The sequence below is a fragment of the Aricia agestis genome, chromosome 7 (assembly GCF_905147365.1).
Source record: "Aricia agestis chromosome 7, ilAriAges1.1, whole genome shotgun sequence".
NCBI classification, from domain to species: Eukaryota; Metazoa; Arthropoda; class Insecta; order Lepidoptera; family Lycaenidae; genus Aricia; species Aricia agestis.
Window position 1 is genome coordinate 10034986 of NC_056412.1, and position 21820 is coordinate 10056805.

Consider the following 21820-nt stretch of genomic DNA (forward strand, 5'->3'; position numbering starts at 1 on the left):
GTTATTGGTATTTTACCGCATTTAAGTCTAGTAAGCTACAATATGTATATGAATAACTCCACTCATTGTTCCGCTAAAACGCCGTTACACTATTTACTTTTTACGTTAACGGCGTTATAGCGACAAAAAGCGAAAAATATTGCATTGTGATATTTAACTATACGGAGTTAAAGTATTAAATAGGGATCATATTTTGTAATAAATTAAAACCCATCCACCCACCCATTGAGCATCTTAGATAGCTCTATAGTTTAACTGGGAGCATGGTAGTGCTCCAGCCAAGCTGTTTAGCAAAGGAACGGCCGTAGCATACTTTTTTCGAAGCGGTTCGCGGCTTTTTCACACCCTCTTTATCTTCGATGTTAACAAAGCTAGGGATTTAGAATTTCGGTGACTAGGAGCAAGTATTAAAACTAGCTAAACCTCCAAATTACTTAACATTTCGATAATTAATAGTTACGGATGATCAAATTTACTACATTTTGTCACTCACTGTCTGACAGATCATCAAAATTCTAAGGTAGAAGTACGAGTACCTTACAATTTTGATGACTTAGATTTGCAGACTTAGAACCTTGAAATTTGGCAACAAGGTAGGTCGTTATCCACAGTGAAAGGAAAAATTATGAAACTGGCCAAGTGCGAGTCGGACTGGCGTACATAGGGTTCCGTACCGTAAATTTGTATGGGAGCCCCCCTTAAATCACAAGTTTATGTACTTTTTATTACTTATTATTAAAGTTGAAACACAATTAAGTATTTTCTGAAATTTTAAAAACCTTACTTTTACCATTATGGATATAGAGCAAAAAAGGGCAAAAAACGTGTTTGTTGTATGAGACCCCCTATTAATAATTTATTTTATTTTAGTTGGACTATTAGCTTTTATAGCGACAACAAAAGTACATAATTTGTAAAAAAATCAAATATCTTCTCGAGATCTAGCCTCGTGACACACGGACGGACGACAGACAGACAGCGAAGTCTAGACTCATTAGGAATAGGCTCCCGTTTTCATCCTTTGGGCAAGGATACCTAAAAACTGAAAAGTATAATATGACTTTATTAAATAAAAGAAAAGATTTTTATGTTTGTGGCTTTGCAAGAACATTAAAAATGAGTTTCGACTTCATAATAATTATTTTACGTACAAAAGGAAAAATAGTGAACAAAGTTAACAATGAAACTATGATAATTAAATTCGATTAAATCTCAAATCAGAACTGCGAATTACGATGTACACTCCATACTCGCTCGATAGATGGTGTAGCACTCCCTTTATATCGCGGTATTGTTTGTTTGCGGAGTATAATTATTATGGTTTAAAAATATCTGGAATAGGTTGTAATACTCAATCGAAAGTAACATCGATGCACGAATAACCTCCTGAAAGTTCAAAAGTTGTTGGGCTATCGTCATAGAATTTGTACTTTGTAGAAGTACCTATAACCTGTTATTATCAATTATTAATTTTACGACCTAGAATATGAATTTATTAATAGTTTTCTTTATTTTATAATTATTATAGTGGCTTGGCAATGAGCTCTAGAGAAATCATCAGCGACTGATTGGATTTATTGGGTACCATCGTCTACATTACATGTCATTACATACTAAAAAACACTTTATGCTTGCCGTTTGTGTAAGTATGAACTACCCCAAATATGAAGTTTTATATTTGTTTTTCTTGTGCTCATTGCCGAGCCACTATAATAATTATAAAATTATTTATTTATTATTTATTATTAATTTTGTACAAGAATTTTAGGTAGGTTCCTAATGCCGCGGCCGCATATACAAATACAAATACAAATATTTATTGGCCAAAAAACAAAAATTAACATAATATGCGATAATGGATCCCCACACAAGGCGATGCCTGTCCTGTGGGGACGAGACGAAGTTACGATAATTACATAATTTTATGTTTTTAAAATAATTACTAATATAATTACACTAAATTAAAAGTTATTTTATTGATGTTATTAGTGTGAGTGTGTGTATGCGCGAGTGCGTGTGCGTGTGTGTTGTGTGTGTGTATGTGTGTGCGTGGGTATGTGCGCGTGTGCGTGCGTGTGTGTGTGTGTGTGTGTGTGTGTGTGTGTGTGTGTGTGTGTGCGCGCGCGCGCGTGTATGTGTGTGTGTGTGTGCTTGTGTGTGTGTGTGTGTGTGTGTGTGTGTGTGTGCTTGTGTGTGTGTGTGTGTGTGTGTGTGTGTGTGTGTGTGTGTGAGAGAGAGAGTGTGTGTGTGTGTGAGTGTGTGTGCGTGTGTGTGTGTGTGTGTGTGTGTGTGTGTGTGTGTGTTTATGTGAGCATGACTTTATTCGGTAATTTTGATCATATTTTCAGCTTCCTCATAGGAAATTCCAAGAAGAGTTTCAGAAACAACAGTCTTAGCTTTCATAAAATATAACTTATCAATTTGGCATAATTTAATAAGGTTATTGTATGTGTAAGGCAGGAGAAACAAGCCAAATTTTTGAGCGAACGAAGTTTTGACAGCGACTGCGGGAACTCTAAAAGACCGTTGTTTCATTAGTGTTATGTAATGGGAGGAGCTAAGGATATGCTTGTGCATAGCCATTCCTGCTCTTAGTATGTAGAGTTTCCTAACACTTAATACACGAAATTCTTGATACAGAGCAGAGGTGGGATATCTTCTCCTTTTGTTCAGAGCAACTTTAAGTAAAGCACGCTGAGCTCTTTCGGCAGCGATAAGGGTGGTAGACGCTGCACCTCCCCACACAGGTATGCAGTAGTTTATGATAGACTGACAGAGTGCTAGGTATATGGTTCTTAGTAAGTGAGGGTCCGCTGCGTTGCGTAGATTTCTCAGAACTGGTATTAGTTTTCGAATACGGGAGGTTAGTAGGCAAATATGTTCCCTAAAGGACAGCTTCTCATCTAAAATTATGCCAAGATATTTCAAGTTTGGTACTCTTTGAATTTGGGGACAGTTACAGGACTCTCGCTCATTAGCAGAACAGCTATGTATACTCAAATAAAGTAAAGGTTTGCAATTTGATGCAGCTGTTTTATGAAAAAACACAAATTTTGTTTTCGAGGTATTTATTGTTAACAAATTGGTTATAAGCCAATTTGAGACAAGCGCTAATCCTTCTTCAGCAATTCGACGGACATCACTTACAGTTTTAGCGTGGAAAATGAGAGCAGTATCATCCGCGTAGCAGTAGATGTCTGCAGAGGCTAAGGGCAAGGAGGCAATTTCGTTTATGTAGAGTAAGAAAAGTGATGGGCCTAATATGCTGCCCTGAGGGACACCGTAAGTAATTGGTTTAGCATCACTTAAGTCATTACCTAGTTTAACTCGTTGAAGTCTGTCTGATAAATAGCTGGTAAACCATTTTAAGGCAATACCCCTAACGCCACAAGATTCTAGTTTTCCCAAGAGTATGGGTATTGAAACTGTGTCGAATGCCTTAGCCAGATCAAGAAATACACCAACACAGCACCTAAATAAAGAAAAACTATTGATAAATTCACTTAATGTTGATTTAAATTACAAAATAAGTTGAAGGCTTGACTTGAATGTGATCTGAAAACTTTTTACGATAAATATATTGCATGGCTATGCAATATTTTGCTTGGCTCCTTTTTACATTTAATGTTTTGGTGGGATTATACTTACAACTAATTTGTATGGACGTTTAGCTCAGTGTACTTAATACAAATATCACATTAATTAGGTGGGTAAGAGGCACGATAACATTTCTACATAATAATATTATAATTATTGCATGCTCTTAAGAGGATTCCACACCGCCATTTTTTCCATACAAACGCTGTCCCCTGTTTCCTCCCTGGATAATGCTAGTAGAGTTATAATTTTTTTCCTGAATATCTACGGCCACTAATACAATGTCCCTATGTTTTCTTTTTTTTCATAATTTAATTATTAAATAAGATATGAACGTTCAAAAACCCAAAAAAATGGCCAGATTTTCCACTGTGTTCAAACGTCCAGAAAACAGATTTGGATAGATTATACAAAAAAAGCAAAACATAGGAACACAGCTCAAGCCTTTTTTTAATCTGTAATGAGAAAAGTACTTAAATCGGTTAAGTTTTGGAGAAGGAATCAGGGGACAACGAATCGTTGATTTTCTGGATTTTCTACAGTTGTCTCTATCGCGTTCTGCGGTATAGGCTTGAGGTAAGGGAGACAGCTATAGATATTACACGTACTTTTTTCTCATTTCTCTAGCCGCTGTTGTATCCTCTTAAGACGGCCGTTTTTAAGTCGTTGTGTCTCAAATAAAAACAACACAACTAAATAAAATAAAACTTAATGAAACTACAAAATACAAATCAAGTCAAATGTTATTTTTAACATAAAATTATATTTTTAACCGACTTCAAAAAAGGAGGTTATCAATTCGACGCGTACAATGTATATGTATGTAATATTTCCAGAACTGCCCATTTTTTGTATAATATAAAATATTATATCAATCTATGACAGCTTCTGAACAGATGTGCCAAATTTCAAAAGTGTATGTATGTATGTATGTATGTTTTTATGTTTGTGCACGCATATCTCCGGAACCACAAGTCCGATTTTAGTGATTCTTTTTTTATTCTAGTAGGTATTGTTCAACTTAGTTTATTATTATTATTAGGAATACTGCAAGTTTGTTTTTTGAGATAGGGAATTTTAATTCTTAATTACGTAAGCGCATTCGGTAAGCGCCTGCGACGCACTGAAATCTGAATACTGATTTCACCCCTGACCCCTGACCGCGGAACTAGGATCTCACCGGGCGAGATTATTTAACGGCATTATAGCGTATTATTGTGAGATAGCGACACTTAAATCTAATATTTAATTTAAAATATGTTTTATTTTACTTTATAAATGCTCGTAGCGTTCATTGAGTAAAAATATAAATGTACTAAATGCTAAGCTATAATGCCGTTAAGACTCGTTAGTCACATTTAAGTCTAATTTTTTCACTTTACGGCATTATTGTTTAGCAAACATAAAATCCTGCATTAAAAAAGAGTTACAATAAAATAGTTAAAGTACTTTAATCACTTTACAATGTACAAAATACCGTAAAACGGCAATCTAGTGAAACAATCACAAGAAAAGAGTATAATAAAAATACAAGTTAATGAACATTAGCGGCTATATTGACTCCCAATATGACTTAACGTCATTTAAGCGTATTACATGCGCAAAAAAGGGTAATATGACGGCATTTTCATTAATATTATTTCCGAAACTATTCAACTTATCAAAAAACCGCTTATGTAGGTCGATAGAGAATTTTTTTCTTATTCATGTACAGTCAAAACCTGAAAATCGACCAAATGTCACTTAACGGCATTTTTGTTATACCACGGCAGTACTATAAATATCAATAACGATTTTTATAAGAAACAAATAAAACTTACATTTAATTATAATATAATCATTATGTATACAGAATTACTATACTACTTGCTTTTCATGACTATCCAATATCCATACTAATATTATTATAAATGCGAAAGTGTGTTTGTTTGTTTGATTGTCCTTTCTTCACGGCCTAGCGAAGCCACCAATCGACTTGATTTTTGATGTAGACTTAGTTGAAAGGATGAATTGAACATAGGCTACTTTTGGTCTTGGAAAAACGTCAGGTTTCCAAAGGAGGTTTACAAGAATATTCGTATTTTATGCGATTTTTCAATTCGACGCGAGCGAAGCCGCGGGCAAAAGCTAGTGCTTCATGTATAATGATACCTATCTATAACTATTACTCCTTCGAATATACCTATGTACGGAAATATCTATGGTACCGGTACAATGATTCATAAATTGCCATTAATGTAACTTTGTAATCTTATACATGTATTATATGGGATTACAAAGTTATTCACCCAGTTAGAGAAAGAAGAAGAAGACTGGATAGTAATTATGAAATGTTTATTAGGTTTTCCCTTAATTAAGACACTAAACACAAGCTAGATATCTCTCTACCGACGATAAACCGGAGATATTGATGGTACGGGTACAATAATTCATAAACCGCAAATGTAACTTTGTAATCCTATACATTTATATGGGATTACAAAGTTATTTACGAAGTTAGTGTATCTAGAAAACTGGACAGAAATTTTGTATTATTTGAATTTTTCCTTGATTTAGACTTAGTGTCACAAATTATATTCTAAGTTTGAAGGTTCTATGTCTGCTAGAAGTGCCTTAGACTTTTGGTGATCGGTCAGTCAGTCAGTCAGTCAGTCAGTCAGTGACAAAATTAAGAAACTTTAACAAGTTACAGCTCTTAAACTACTCGTTCAAATTTAATAAAATTTTAAATATATCGTGTTTATACAATGCTTGCTTAGCAACTGAAAATTCAGGCTTGTTGGTTTAGCCACAACGAAGTTATAGGGGGTCAAAAAGAGCCTGAATTGGTTCGAGAAAAGTATGGTACGGCCGTGCCGCTTTTTTGCTCGACTTGGCGGGGGCACTGCCGTGCCCCCAGATTGATCGTCAAAACTCTATCGTCGTCGGCCGTCGATAGGGACTCACTTACACAAAGAGCTAGCTGAAACTTAAGTTTCAAAGTAAGTATGTCAATAAAATGTCACACTACATAATATAAAAAGTTAAATATGTGAATTGGAGAGGCAAACATGTTTTCTGTGCCGAATAAATTAGCAAGAAATAATAGTACAAGATAGACCCAAGAGATGATGGATAATGTGAGGTCTATTTGACCACATGAATAATAATTATTATATCAAACAGCACTCTCGCGTTGGGCCTTTTTCGTAACGACCGGGCATTAAATATACTGCCAGTTTTATTACTTTATCTTCAAATATATTAAAAAGAATAACTGGTCGTTTTCAGATTCCTCCCCGGTGCGGTGCGGGTGCCCGGCCGCCGCCCGCGCTGCCGCCGCGACAGATGTCCGCCGCCGCCGACCTCAACGCCGCACCCGCCTCGCCCGCCTCGCCCAGGTGACAACATCACATCACATGTAGTGAGAACAAATAGAGTAGATTCGCTGATGGCAAGCTATAGGCAATATAACATCCTAGATCCCACGACATTGGAATAGGAAAGATTTTATAACCAGAGAGCGCTATTTATATAATCTATGAAGCAATCAAATTCACCACTAAACTACTTCACGTCAAAAAGAACCAATCACGATAAGCGAAGAGGTACATAATAATCGCGACATCTAGCGGGATAATTTGGCAAAAATCTTCCAAATTACGACTTCATTGAATAATTATATTAATAAGTATTGTAGATAAGTTTGATTTCGAATTGGTAGCAATAATTATTTTGGACACCAAAACTGGGAAATCCTTTAAAAGAGGCGAAGAGACATACTACATAATATTATCTTTTTTAGTTGGATGTTTTGTGAGCCAAATTGTTCAAGATAATATGCACCCTGCAATCAAACCTTCCGGCCAAATTTCGATATATTGATCCTAGTTAAAAATAAAAATGTTATAGGACTCGCTCAGTACTAAAATGTTGAGAAATAGCTTAGATAATAATCGGTCCGCGTGCAAGCTGCCCGTATCCTATAATTTATAAGATGTTTTGCTGCCATGGGGCATGGGGGTAACGCGCGGGCGGTTATAATACAACATGACTAGAAATAGGCCCTCAGATGATACAATATCATAGATGGTCGCTGTTAAGCATTTGTGTACTAAGTACCTAACCCACAAAAAAAATGTTGAGTTATGAATTCAAAAACAATGTCTAAATTTAAAAGTTACAACATGTTAAAACTCTAAAATTAAATAAATAATATTATAAAAATTATGTATCTTATGTATTTTATTATAGATTTCATAATTAACTATGCACATAATTAATGTAACTAAAAAGTACTTGCTATACTTATTTATAATTACATAAACTATAACATAATAAACAAAATAATAATTTAACATGTATATTGCCACATCCAGTTATATGAGATCCATGATGTTATTCTGTGTTTACGTAAGTTTTTACTGTCCACCCTCAAAACGAATACAAAAATTAATTACTAATTAGTTATGAATAAGTGTTGTAAATTGTAATGTTTTGAGCAAAGTTTATAATATTATAATGTATTATTGTAAGCCTGTACACGCGGTACGCTTAGAGCAAATAACTGATAATTATTGTATATTTTCTCAGTTAAGTGAATTGTGTAAGTTCTTTTGAGAAAATAAATGTCTTAAACCATGAATGCAGTCTTGCTCTAAATGATCTAAAGAACATGACTGCATTCATAACTCAATATGTATTTTTGTGGATGATAAACAAATGTTTGGCAGCGTAAAAATGTAATTAAAGAGGTAGAAAACTGACCCTAACTTACGTTGTAACTATTTAATCTGTTCCCTAACAATGTTTAGGGCGAACGGCAGCCCTGCGGCAGCGCGGCGGCTTCAGCGTCAGGGGTCAGCAAGCGCGCCCTTCGCCCCCACCAACCCCTTCACCGCGCCGCGACACACCGACTTCGTCATCCCCCAGCGCCGCCCCTCCGGCCACTCCTAGCTCTGCCACTGACGAGTGACGACCTGTCCGCTGATAGATACACTATAATATTCACTGTAATGTTTGTTGTTATACTAAAGAGCATATGAGTAAGTCAAATTACATTCGCTAGTTATGATAGCGGAGTTAGATATCAATAAGGTATGGGGTTTTAGAATTGAATAGAAAATACTTTATTTGTACAACTTAAAACTAAACTTTAACTTAAAAAACACAATAAAGGAAAAATATGTACAAATAGGCGGTCTTACTGCTAACAGCAGTTTCTGCCAGACAACCTTTTACTTAAATTTATTTATTTATTTTAGAGGTTACATAAACGGGTAACTCAATTACATCGCAAGAGTCATGACAAGTGACGCGTTGTGTAATAGTCATACCCCATACATTCTTGACATCTAACTTCGCTATCGAAACAAGCGAGTGTAATTTGACTAAGCACCCAGGTCTAACATGGCTACTTTGAATGCTTCATAGTTCGCTCACACAAATACACCTTTACGAAACGGCTATATTATTTTAGATGGAATGTAGAACGTCAATGAGGAATTTCGATATTTTATTTACCACTAGGTGGAGCTATGTTGCCGTGTGTCAAATTCAATCGTGTTAAATAACTGTCATATAACAATAATATGATATATAGCAATGAATAAGGAAACAGAGTCAATGATATATAGCTATCACAATATAGCTGTCATTTTCTGTATGACACGAAATACCCTACGGCTAAATAGCTCCACATGTGGCAAATGAAATATCGGAAGCCTTTAATAACTATTCATCATTTTTCGATCGTTCTACTGAAATGTCAAATCTAAGGTGATAAATTATATTAAGTTACTGTACTGTAGCAACTTCTCTCAAAACGTTGTGAAATTCACTCAATGTCGCCATTTTAGTCCTGCTGAACAAACAGAGTTTTCACATTATGCTGTACAATATTGAATGTCGTACCGATAAATTACTTGAGACTCATACTAGCAAAGAGAAGGGATTTGCTTCAATATGGAACATTACATTGACAATCATAATTTTTATTATCAGTTAGTTATGCAACGCATCACACGATAACTTTCTAGACATGGGAAAAATGCTGTTAAGCCAAAATAACGCATAAGGATGTTTGCAGTTTTTATCTGTGGCATAGTGTGAAAACGCTGTAACGCCTTTAGATGCAAACCTTCTATAATAGGAGATGGTGGGACAACACACAGCATCGAAGCGCTTGAGAGCATAAGAGCTATTAATGTCTGCAAGCAAGAGACATAACATTGCCCCATCATCTCTCAAGTTTTCATTTGATAGCGACAGTTTACAGTAATTGCGCTGTTTGGCTTGGTTCACAGTACACGGCACAATCCTGCAGGTTTTTTTTGCAGTATACCGTCTAACGCATGCAATGTGTATAGAACCATCGACACCTCGATTGTACTGCAACAAATCGTGCAGTACAATCGACGAGTGAATGGTTCTATATACATTGTATGCACCCTAAATGCACCACTATAAATTATTCGTTAAGACAATTAACACGTCGATTGTACTGCAACAAATCGTGCAGTACAATCAACGAGTAAATGGTTCTTTATAGGTACATTGTATGCACCACTATTTATTCGTTAAGACGTAAACTGCAAAAAACGTGCAGGATTGTGCCGTGTGAACGAAGCCTAACGCTTTATGTTCCTCAACAGATATAAATTGTATTAAGTCGCATCTTAGAAATAGGAAGTTGAATTTATGAAAATATACATTTCAATATAAATATAAATTGCTAACAAACGTTATAAAATGCATGATATAATTTAGCTATCACCTCGTCACAATATATTTTATTGAAGCTCGATAATTCTGATCGGTTGCAATAATTATGTTCACTGATAGGTTTATTATAGAGTTAGAATGTTGTTGTTCAATAAAATAATTGTGTGCCGTGTATCCCAGCTAAAGGAATTACAAATTATGTTATTGTAGATACTCGGATGTCTTGCTGTGTGTAGAATAATATAAAAATAGATACGGTATATTTTTAATAGGAAAATAAATGTTTATAACAATGTAATAATAAATACCGTTTATCAGAAGTTACATCTTTTCATCATTTGTTTCACCTACACCATCCCTTTTTTGTGTAAAATAAAAATTAAGTTTGTGAAGTCATACAATTCACTTACTATAATAATGTTAACAATGTCAAGATTATTCTACTAATTTTGATAATTTAAAAGAATATAATAATATACGGCTCTACGGCGTAGTAGCTCGCTACGCCGTAGTACCGCGCTACGTAACTGTCGTAGGTTACACGCTCAATCTTGATTCTGGCATCAGTTCAGTTCATCAATCTGATATTGACGCCACATTGATGGCTAAAATGTACATAATAAAAAATGATCAGTCCATCAATCCGTGGGTTACACGTTCAGTTTCGCGTCAATCTTTACCAGGTTGATGAGAAACTGAACGTGTAACCTCCGACATAGATCTATAACTATTGGCCAAACCACGAACGAGTGAAAACTACATTGTATAATATCAGATAATAAAATGTAATTTTGTTACCTTTTGGTTTGGTCCATAGTCTAGCTGGCAAACTTATTTTCGCGTCTCTATGATATAACTAAATGCAACGCAGCGAAATCTAGTAAAAAATAAAACATCAATTTAAACTTTGGTAATTTTTATATCACCGATATTAACAGAAGTTTTTAAAAAGTAACAAATAATATTCTTATAGGTAAAAGTAACTAAAAACTAAAACAGGTACCTACAACCTACAATGCCTGTCACATAGAAGGATATTGTAAGAGTAAGGGTTAGCTTCCACCGTCATGCGAATCGACGCGGCACATACCTACATCCAATTTTAAGCACAAAATCATCACCTTTTAATCAATTTAAATTATCACAACGCTGCATAAATGTAGGTATACACATAAATTACAGCAGCATTTTCGTGCCTCGTCGAATCGCGTCTCGGTGGAACCTGACCACAATTAAAGTACAAACTAACTTACAGCTATATTCAGTCGAATGTGCAGAGACAAGAGAGGTGGAATGATGGCGAATGAATTGACAAAGACGGTAAAACAAAGTAAGTAGTTCAGTTGTTAAAAGTAAGTAAATAAAACTATATTTTATTCGTAGTCTTAGCCCCAATTTCACCAACGACTGTTAAAGTTAACGCTCGAATTAGTATCACGTTACCTCTTTCATTTTTCTTGTGAATGAAAGAGAAGACATGACATTTTAACAAGCTGTTAACACTATCATATTTTGGTGAAATTGGGGCTTAGTTTAGTAAACTCCCGCACCATTGCAGCTGTTAGGAATGGAAATAAACCATTAACCACAACAAAAAAAGGTTCCCTTTGCACAAAAATAAGTCCTAATATAATATTTTGTACGTAACTTTAAAACAAATGGAATGCTTCAATTCGCCTCGATTCCACACTACCTCCACATCTGCGTTTACTTTAGATTATGCTAATATGATAAACAAGTAGTAGTACCACTTAGGTACGTAGTAACCGTTCACTAATCTGGTAGTCCTAGCTAAAAGCTATTATTAGGTATGTAAATGCTCTCGAATGTGTTATCTATGGTCAAAACCGCCAGTGTGTGTTAGTGTTCGGACAGAAAAACAACTGTGACTTCGATTTCACAGCTACAAGCATACAAAAAGTAATCTTACAATACCTAAGTAATCTTCTATCATACACAGCATTTTGTAACTACAGTCTGTCAAGAAATTGAAGAAATTAAAAAGTGGCAACATCGTAGTGTCACCCCTTTCAAATTAATCTAAGAAAAGAGGGGTGACACTACGATGTTGCCACTTTTTAATTTCTTCACTTTCTTGACAGACTATACCGCCCAATACTGTAGTAATGGCACAGATATATTATATCAAAATCTATTTCTGTGCGTAATGGGAATTAAAGCTATTTTCTATTAATTTCATTAACATGCTGATTTTGATGTCACAGCATGCTATGTGTTATTGCTTTGCTATTTGCTAAAAACGCTGCATCGTGAATTATTATCGGTGTGCATCGCACCGCTCGCGTCGGGTATTATATTTCGCATCGAATTATAACTGAGAACCTAACACTGATAACAGTCCAATTTAGAATTATTGAATTCTAGGCTTACAGAACAACTACAACAGAGAAAATTCACTTTAAAATCGGAAATCTGCTATATCTACAGCTTGTCAAGAAAGAGTAGACGCCGAATAATTTTTAAGCCACATAAAAATTATAAAAATCTTATCAGTTATTACTAAAATCAACTAAAAAATATCTAAGTACAATCGTATTGTGTGATTGCGTTTAGAAAAAATATATATCAGCGTCTATTTATTCTTCATTCAATTAAAGGTGTTGCTACTTGTTTTAATTATTTTTACAAACATTTTAAATAAAAAAAAACGTCATTTCCTAAGAAGCCAGGGTTTACAATTGTTGGAGGTAAGGGTTTGAGATCGTTATAAATTTTGAAACAATTAAAACTTTTTACAGTTGAACGCCATACACCACATATTTTTATTTACAATTAAACACCTATTTATTTACTTTTGAAAGGATTCATTTATAATGTAGTCTTGTAGAAGTAATAACGACGACAAAGTACAGCACCTTGTTTATAACGGTTTGAATAAACATATACCTAAAACGAACAATATGACAATATGACAATATGACAAAATACAATATCAATGTGATTTTACTCGCACATTTAGGTAATAACTTAACGCTATCAACAATTAATTAATCAATACCGTTAATTTACATAAACGCGATACATAATAGTTTTAATTGCAATCATGGCAACCGATTAATAAAATGTGATAACATTAGTTTCCGATTTCCATCATATTGGATGCGCAAAGAATCAGCAGGTACTCACAAAAACCACTTCTTCACACAAAGCTGGTATTACACCACACTATATTTAGGGAGCCTTAGGGCCTGTTTCACCACTTTCTGATAAAGTGCCGAATAGGCTATTCACAACTTTTTTGACAGATTCTCCATACTTCATCTGTCAAGTGAAGCCGAATGGGCTATCGACCACTTAAGCAGGAAGTGGTGAAACAGGCTCTTACTCTAATTTAGGGCAGTAGATATTATAGTTACTAGGATTTAGAGAATATGTAAGGCAGATATCGACGCCTTTGCATGGGGCCAATCCTCCCCTAAACAGGTAGCTTAGGCTAAACTACAGAGACCTGAAAAAGTGTGGTATAAAACGGGTTTAGGTCAATCAAAACTTGCAAGGCGTGGGCACGCGTCAAAACAAAATGCAGCCACCATTGTCCAACCATTTAAGAGACAGCTGTAAAACTCTATCCTATTATTTCCATAATATGTCTAATAGTAGCCTGCATCTTTTTGACTGACAATTGCTTCACATAGTGTCATCTGCCAAGGCGTATACGTACCGCGTACGTTCCATGACAATGTAATCGATGCGCCAAACTATATTCTTGTAAATGTACATAATAATTCTTCTACGTAGTACCTACATGCTGAGTACTTACATTATAATATTTTTATTTACAATGTTTTTTAGTTTCAGAAAATTAGACATCACAGACCACAACATTATTTAAATTGTGTTACTTAAATTTTCCTTCACTTCAGTCTTAAAAAAAATAATACCTACGTAGGTAACGGTACGTAAACATGTTTTATTTATAAACATCTGGATACCTAGTTCTTTGCTGAAAATGTCGTTTGCCTTCAGGTGAAACCTAAGTAAAATTATTGCACATTTATATATTATATGAACATCATAATATTATACGATCATTATACTTACCTACACCTACATCTTAATTCATTTTTAAACAACGCGACGCCCAAAAATGTGATGTTAAACTTTTAGCTGTAAGTATCTATAATATAATATTGTAGGTATTCCTGTAAGCCAAACGCTAGAACGGTGTACCAGCTATGTGTGCGCTTAGTGCAGCCTTTCCCAAAGTGGGCGATAACGCCCCCTCGTGAGCGCTGAAGGCCTAAAGGCCTCAAGAATCTCGTGACCCCCTAAATTTCAGGCTGCGACCGCGCCTGTATTCAATATCCAGTAGCTTTCCAGGCAGTCTCCAATCTTGGAGTTATATCAGCAGTAACTATTTACGTATCAGACGATAGTTCCTCGGAACTAGAGTACATTTCTTGTAACTTTTCGCTGAAATGACGCCGAGCATTTTCACTCATACTACCCAGTGTGTCCAAGAAAGTCTCTTTCCTCGATAGAGTCTCCGTCAGAAGCATATCACTTTCGTCTTCGAGCTGCGCGCTGGTTTCTTCTAGTTCCTTTAGAAGAGCATTTTTCTGTAAAGGAGAATATTATCTATATTATCTATACATATATATAAAACTCAAAGATGACTGACTGACATGATTCTGAAAACATTTATTTTAGGTAAATTTATTCAGAAATAAAACAATTTTTATTTTTTTTTATTTTAGTGATCTATCAACGCACAGCCCAAACCACTGGACGGATCGGTATGAAATTTGGCATGCAGGTAGATGATATGACGTAGGCATCCGCTAAAAAAGGATTTTGATCGATTCTACCGCCAAGGGGTTAAAATAGGAGATGAAAGTTTGTATATAATAATACTTCTTAACGCGAGCGAAGCCGCGGGCAAAAGCTCGTTATAAATCAATTTTCTCATTAATTGTGTTTGTATTTGATGTTTGTACAGGGTGTAACAAAAATAAGTGATAATACTTTAGGGTGTGTACGTGTTCCTTGTAGTGAGTTCATTGTGAAAGTAGCAGCGCTGAAAGACCAAATGTTATCACTTATTTTTGTTACACACTGTATAGAAGTGGAAAGTTTTTTTTTAAACCCAATTGGTTTGAATCGTGGCTGGCATATTTTGTCAATGATCTCTTCCCGATAAATTCTACAAAATTAGTTTGGAGAATGGAGTTAGTCCAGCAATACAGGTATTCCACTGTATGAAAAACAGATTAAAATATTTTTTATAATGTAGGTAGGTACAAACCATTTCATTAAATTCCGGTTTAATTGAATCGGACGACAGACATTTCTCAATGTCAGTTTCCGTAGTTTCCGTGCTTCTTCGTGGCGTCTTGATATTTTTTATTACATCTGATTTATGACAAAGCCCTTTTTTGGTCATTATCTGCAAACAAAGTTCAAATGGTCGTTACAACAGACATTTGATTCACCACTTCACATCAGGCAATAACATTAAGAGGATACATTGGGCTAGAGAAATGAAAAAAAAGTACGTGTAATATCTATAGCAGTGTCTCCCTTACCTTAAGCCTATACCGCAGAACGCGATAGAGACAACTTCAGAAAATCAATGCAACGATTCGTTGTCCCCTGATTCCTTTTCCAAAACTTAACCGATTTAAGTACTTTTTTAATTAAAGATTAAAGAAAGGCTTGAGCTGTGTTCCTATGCTTTATTTTTTTTGTATATTTTAGCCAGTTTTGTTTTCTGGGTGTTTGAACACAGAGGAAAATCTTGCCATTTTTTGGGTTTTTGGAAGTTTTTGGAGAAGAAGTTGACAAATTGAAAGTTAAAATTAGCCTATCTAGCCCTAGCCTAACTATAACCATAACTTTAACCACGCCTCTGGTGTAACCTAACCTTAATATTTAAAATGTCACTTGGGAGACAGCTGTTTAAAGGCACAAGTTGGAACCGAGCGGCACGCGACAACTGCAGACGACGTGTCGTCGCGACACTACTAGTTTGAAGTTTCTATGTATTTCTTTTCTATGAATAATAAGTGTCGCTAGTTTCGTGTCGTTAGCTGCGGAGGGTATTTCATAGAAATACATAGAAACCAGTAGTGTCGCGACGACACGTCGTCTGCAGTTGTCGCGTGTCGCTCGGTTCTAACTTGTACCTTAAGAGGATACACCAGGGGCTAGAGAAATGAAAAAAAAGTACGTGTAATATCTATAGCTGTCTCCCTTACCTCAGCCTATACCGCAGAACGCGATAGAGACAACTGCAGAAAATCAACGATTCGTTGTCCCCTGATTCCTTCTCCAAAACTTAACCGATTTAAGTACTTTTTTAATTAAAGATTACAGAAAGGCTTGAGCTGTGTTCCTATGTTTTATTTTCTTTGTATATTTTAGCCAGTTTTGTTTTCTGGGTGTTTGAACACAGAGGAAAATCTTGCCATTTTTTTGGTTTTTGGACCTTCTTATCTTTTTTAATAATAAAATTATGAAAAAAAAAAAAAGAAACATAGGGACATGCTAATAGTGGCCATAGATATTCAGGAAAAAAATCATAACTCTACCGGCATTATCCAGGGAGGAAACAGGGGACAGCGTTTGTTGTAAAAACGGCGGTGTGGACTCCTCTTAAGAAACTACTGGAGCAATTTTTATGTTATTTGGCACACATATGCACATGAAGAATATACCACGTGAAAGGACATAGATTTCTTTTTTTGCGGAAAAATGTACGGTTTCTGTGACATTCCTAAATTACGCGGGCGAAGCCGGTAATCTATCTGGTAATAAATAAGAATCCGAGCAATGAATGATCAAGCAGGCAAGAATTGGTTCTACTTACATGGTCTGCATTCAGCTCATGACTTTCAAGCTTTTGCCTTTCTTCTATTTGGGAGAGGTCATCTACTGTGCACCATTCTAAAGTAATATTTTTTGGTACGTAAACTTTTCTGGAAAATACTCTGAAAAGTAAGAATAAAATAAGTATTATAAGTGTCAGATTTTATAAAATTTGATGGATGGATAGAAGGGTGTGTATTTGTGTGCACGCGTCGGCAAATTCTGCGCAAGGTACATGGCAAAGTGTTTGTAACCAATCAGAAGCACACAAGCTTCATACGTGCATATTTCGAGGTTATATTGTGAATGTAGTGCATTGTACTTGTGTGAGTAGATAGCGACATCGACACGTATAAACAGCCCTAACATGTAAATACTAAGTCGTGATTCTAGATAAATAATTATACTCACTGATTAATTTTTTCAAATGCTTCATGTTCCGGATAAAATTCCGTTTCTTTAAATCCCGGGAATTCAAAACTTAGACGATTTTCAGAATCGCGTCTTCCATGAATCCAACCTAAACTTTTAATATTTTTACAAATTATGTATTGATACTTAAAGTCATAAGGGCTTTCAGAAACATCTTCTTCATCCGAAATTATAAAAATATCTTCATTTGGAGGCTCTGTAATCGTGGAGCTCGCTAAAAACTTTTCTATATCATTGTTAATAATTATATTATTAGTGCTACTAGTATTTAGATTATCCTCGGTGGGGTCGGTTCGAATTCTCCCTTCGAAAGACCTTTGGTTTATTTCTTCTGGGTTAAGTATAAACATACCTTCCAATTTTCTTTTTACTGGCATTTGAGTCGTTGTGCTTTTCTGTTGTGGAGCTATTTCTGCAATAGGCTTATTAAATAGTTTCTTACTGAAAATGCCATGGTTCTCTGATTGCGTCTTGTTTTCACTTTCGTTGCAAGTACTTCTTTCAAATGATTTATCATTATGGTCTTGTAACGTAACAACAATGTTACTTGTGTTTAACTGAGACTTCTCAGGACTTATTTGATGCAACAAGCCATCAGACGCCAAGTGATAAAAACCATTACTTTTACCAATTCGGATTGGTTTTAATGTCTTTACAACTTTCTTTCGTTTTTTTTGTTCGTCAGAATACATGTCATCATTTCCCTTAATATTAGGTGTATTAAAATGGGAATGCAAAGGAATTTCATTGCTTATGTTAAAGTTTGTTGGCATAAAAGATAAGGGATTATCGATAACTCTTAAGTTATCAATCTTTTCAGTAGTAATCCAAACACCTCTTGTGCGTTTCCGTGTTGGGTCCGTTGTGGTATTTATAGTCTCTATGCCTAGTTCTTCATCCTTTTCATATGGGCCAATAAAAACACAAAAGTCATTTTCGCTCGGTATTGCATAAATTCCGAATTGCGGATCACTTTGCCGACTGTTACATTTTTGAGACGATAATCTAACGGTTTTTTTCGATGCTCGAGAGACATTTATAGCCCTCATAACACTTTCATACTTTACAAAGAAACCTTTGTTGAAGAACTGAATTTCACTAAAGTCATTTTCTATAGTCATAACAAACCATTTCGAAGAATCTGAACCACTTTCATTTGTTTTTTCCTCTATATTATGCTTTTGACTATAATTGGTAGATATTTCTTTATTTACAGTTGTTGCCGCCGATGGTTTACCAGTGTTAAGTATATTTTCCAAGCGTAAAACTTCATTATGACTTTCATTACTTTGACAATCCGATAGGTTCACGTCAGCACTACCAATGCTTTCACTTATTTTTGTTACAGAACCAACGAGCTCCCATGAGTGTGTTAGGCCAAACAATATAAAAAAATTATCTCGGATATCAGTCGCATTTGTTAATAAATTTCTCACAGTTATAGGATATTTATCTATTTCTGACCATGGAATATTATTTATATTAGTGCTCGATGCAAAGAACTGGTTGTTTTCATTAACGGTCATAAATAGACGATAGGGTTTTGTTTTTGTAATAAGAAAGTAATTTTTACGTTCTCGATATCTACTTAAAATAAAGTCCCATGGATATAATGCCATTTTTCCAGGTTGCGGCGGACCTAAGCATAAATTAATGTTGCCCAGGTCAGCTTTTCTTTTATATTGCTTATAACTTGTTTCAAGCCAAGAGATTAATTTAGATTTATTAGAAAATTTATTTTGAAGAGTCTTTGATATATCTGAGTGTGTATCTGCTACAGCAATAGTAGAATCACTTGAGCTGTCAACCTCAGTTACGTTTTTTTCTATTGCAACAGGTTTTCCAAATAAGCTAGCACGGTTTTTATTCCTATTTACTTTAATCAATTTACTGTCATCTTTTAAACACTCTTTATTTTTAAGTAAACTATTAGTTTTAGTGTGGTTTATTATTTCATTTAATTTATTTTGGAGTTTAATGTCATTCATTTCCAATTCTTTGATCTTAACATTCGTCGCTAAGTAATATCCATTACTGTACTTTCTTCCACCATAAGGTTCTGTTCTCGCACAAGTCTCATCAAGTATTTCCTCACTTAAATCTATTGCCTTGCTTGGGATTGTTTGCGTTGCTAGACGTGTTTTTATTCTTAAGCTTCTCACTGTTCGTTCTTGATTTGGCTGTTGTTTATCTGCATTAATAATACTAGAATCTAGGTTTACTGTTTTGGCAACGTCAGAAGAAAATAATTCAGTTTCCACTTGTACACTATTTTTTATTTCTTCCAAAGGTTCTATCGTGGTATTAGTGAACTTACCGTCACAGAAACACCTATACAAATTATGAACCAAACAAAATGGCTCAATATTTTTTAAATTTAATTTATCGACCATGACATATATTTCTTTATCTATACTATTTTCATTTCTTAAAGGCATGTTACCGTAAAAACTTGCATATTTTTTTGATGACTTACAATCCCGTTTGCGAGGTTTTAAGACAATACTTTTGTCTTCTGTGACTATAACGGTTTGGTGAAACTTTTTCTCTTCCTTTGCTAATTTCAAATCACAAGTTTTTCCCTTACTTACGATTTCAGGCAAGTAGCTGGTGCAATTATTGCGTTCAAGAAATTCTCCGATATGATACCCAGAATAGTCACATGTACATCGAAACATACATTCAATTCGACCACAATGACCTTTGATGTTATAATTACAGGATAATGAATCACATACACATCCTAGGTTACAATAGGAGTTTGAACAGGTTTTGGGTTTGCTGTCTGTATTTTCTGGTATTCTAATTACTGTCACATCTAGTCGATCTAATTCACAAATATATCTTTTTTTCGCTTTATTATCCTTTGGTTGAATATTTGGGACAAGCTTTTCTTCATAAGGAGATTCTCTTACATCGTCTTCACCGGAATACATTTTGTCTTGCTCTAAGCTAATTTCAACAGCTACTAAAATGTCATTCAAAACTCTCTTAACGTCAATATTTATCAGTTCTTCTGAAACTGTTTGATTTGTTTCTATTTCATTTCGAGTAAATATTTTACCATAACCTTTTTCATAGTCACGTTGCATTAGTAATCTATTTTGAGAACAGTTATAATTTAAATCATAGGTTTTGGTGCAATCTTCTTTTGACTGAACGGGGGAGCCATTCACACTAGTACCTAATACCGATACTGCAAAATTTGCCCAATTTTCTGATAAAACATTTGAATTATTTGTAAACGATTGGTATATAAATGCCGATATAGCAGGTGGTATAAATTTTCCGTAAGTCGGTTGGACTTCTAATCCTGGTTTTGGTAACGTCACAACTTCTAGATCATGAAAATTATGTTTTTGATAAGTTGTAGCTAAGAATTTTTTCTTCGTTAATGGTCCGGGTTTAAACTTGACATGCAATGAACTATGTAATAAAGATTTCTTCTGATTTACTTTCAAAACCTTGCGATTTCCTTGCGCTGTAATTGTTTTTGTCTTTGATGCATAAAACCTGTGTATAAATTTATTATTTCCTCCCGTACTACCATTTACTTTTATGTTCTTTCCATTCCAAAATACAAATTGAGTAGGATGAATCTTGCCTTCTGGATTTATATTCATAAGTATTCTCCATATTGTTCTGGACATCGGGGAATCGCTTGCTAAAAATTTTTTAGCGGTAATGTGCAATTTTGGATCTTTTAAGCAACCAAGCTTAATTTTTCGTATTAAATAGTTTTGTTTCAATTCTAAGTCGTTTAATAAGTAACTGTAAACATCCTTTTCTAGCATTGATCTTATATCTCTTACAGTTTTAACTTTTGTGCCATTTTTCTTCTTTGGAACGTAGAATTTATCAGTTTTTGGTTCGTAATTGCAGGATTTGAAACTTATGTTGTTTGTAACAATAGGCGTAGCAGGTTCAACTTGGAGTAAATCTTTGTAATTATTTATAGACTTTCTCTTTGATCGTATTATAGAAGAGGAGAATACTTTACTACTTTCATCGTCCATTTTTAACATTCGTATCTGTAATTTGAAATATTATCTTGTAAATAATAAGAAAAAGGAAGTTTGAATTACCGTTTGAACACTTTTTGTGTAAAACTGCCACGATAGCAACACTGCGGGCCTGTATGTATTCACTTTGATTAGTGCGTGCAGGTTATTAGTTATTAGAGGAAAATAAAGAACTTGCACTAATGAGTCCCTGTTCACACTTGCTTTCTCCTGATTGCTAATCACCTGCACTCATCACT

The 21820-nt window shown here is 34.8% G+C and overlaps 2 protein-coding genes across 14 annotated transcripts in view; one reads left to right on the forward strand and one right to left on the reverse strand.

The window, feature by feature from the left end:
• LOC121728618 (MAP kinase-activating death domain protein) overlaps positions 1-8726 on the forward strand; it is a 70023-nt gene extending 61297 nt beyond the window's left edge. For all 13 annotated transcript variants that reach the window (XM_042116796.1, XM_042116798.1, XM_042116806.1 and 10 more), the window contains 2 exons: positions 6868-6977; positions 8391-8726. In XM_042116796.1, the coding sequence (XP_041972730.1) occupies positions 6868-6977; positions 8391-8532 (252 nt within the window). In that variant the 3' untranslated portion in view covers positions 8533-8726. The remainder of the gene's footprint in view (positions 1-6867; positions 6978-8390) is intronic.
• A 5782-nt stretch (positions 8727-14508) lies between these two features.
• Positions 14509-21568, reverse strand: LOC121729063. The gene is made up of 5 exons (XM_042117451.1): positions 21560-21568; positions 17539-19649; positions 17129-17249; positions 15566-15706; positions 14509-14879 (listed from the first exon to the last, which is right to left on the reverse strand). The coding sequence occupies exons 1-5, from the start codon at positions 21566-21568 to the stop codon at positions 14679-14681; spliced, it is 2583 nt and encodes an 860-aa protein (XP_041973385.1). The 3' UTR covers positions 14509-14678.
• Positions 21569-21820: the final 252 nt, after the last annotated feature.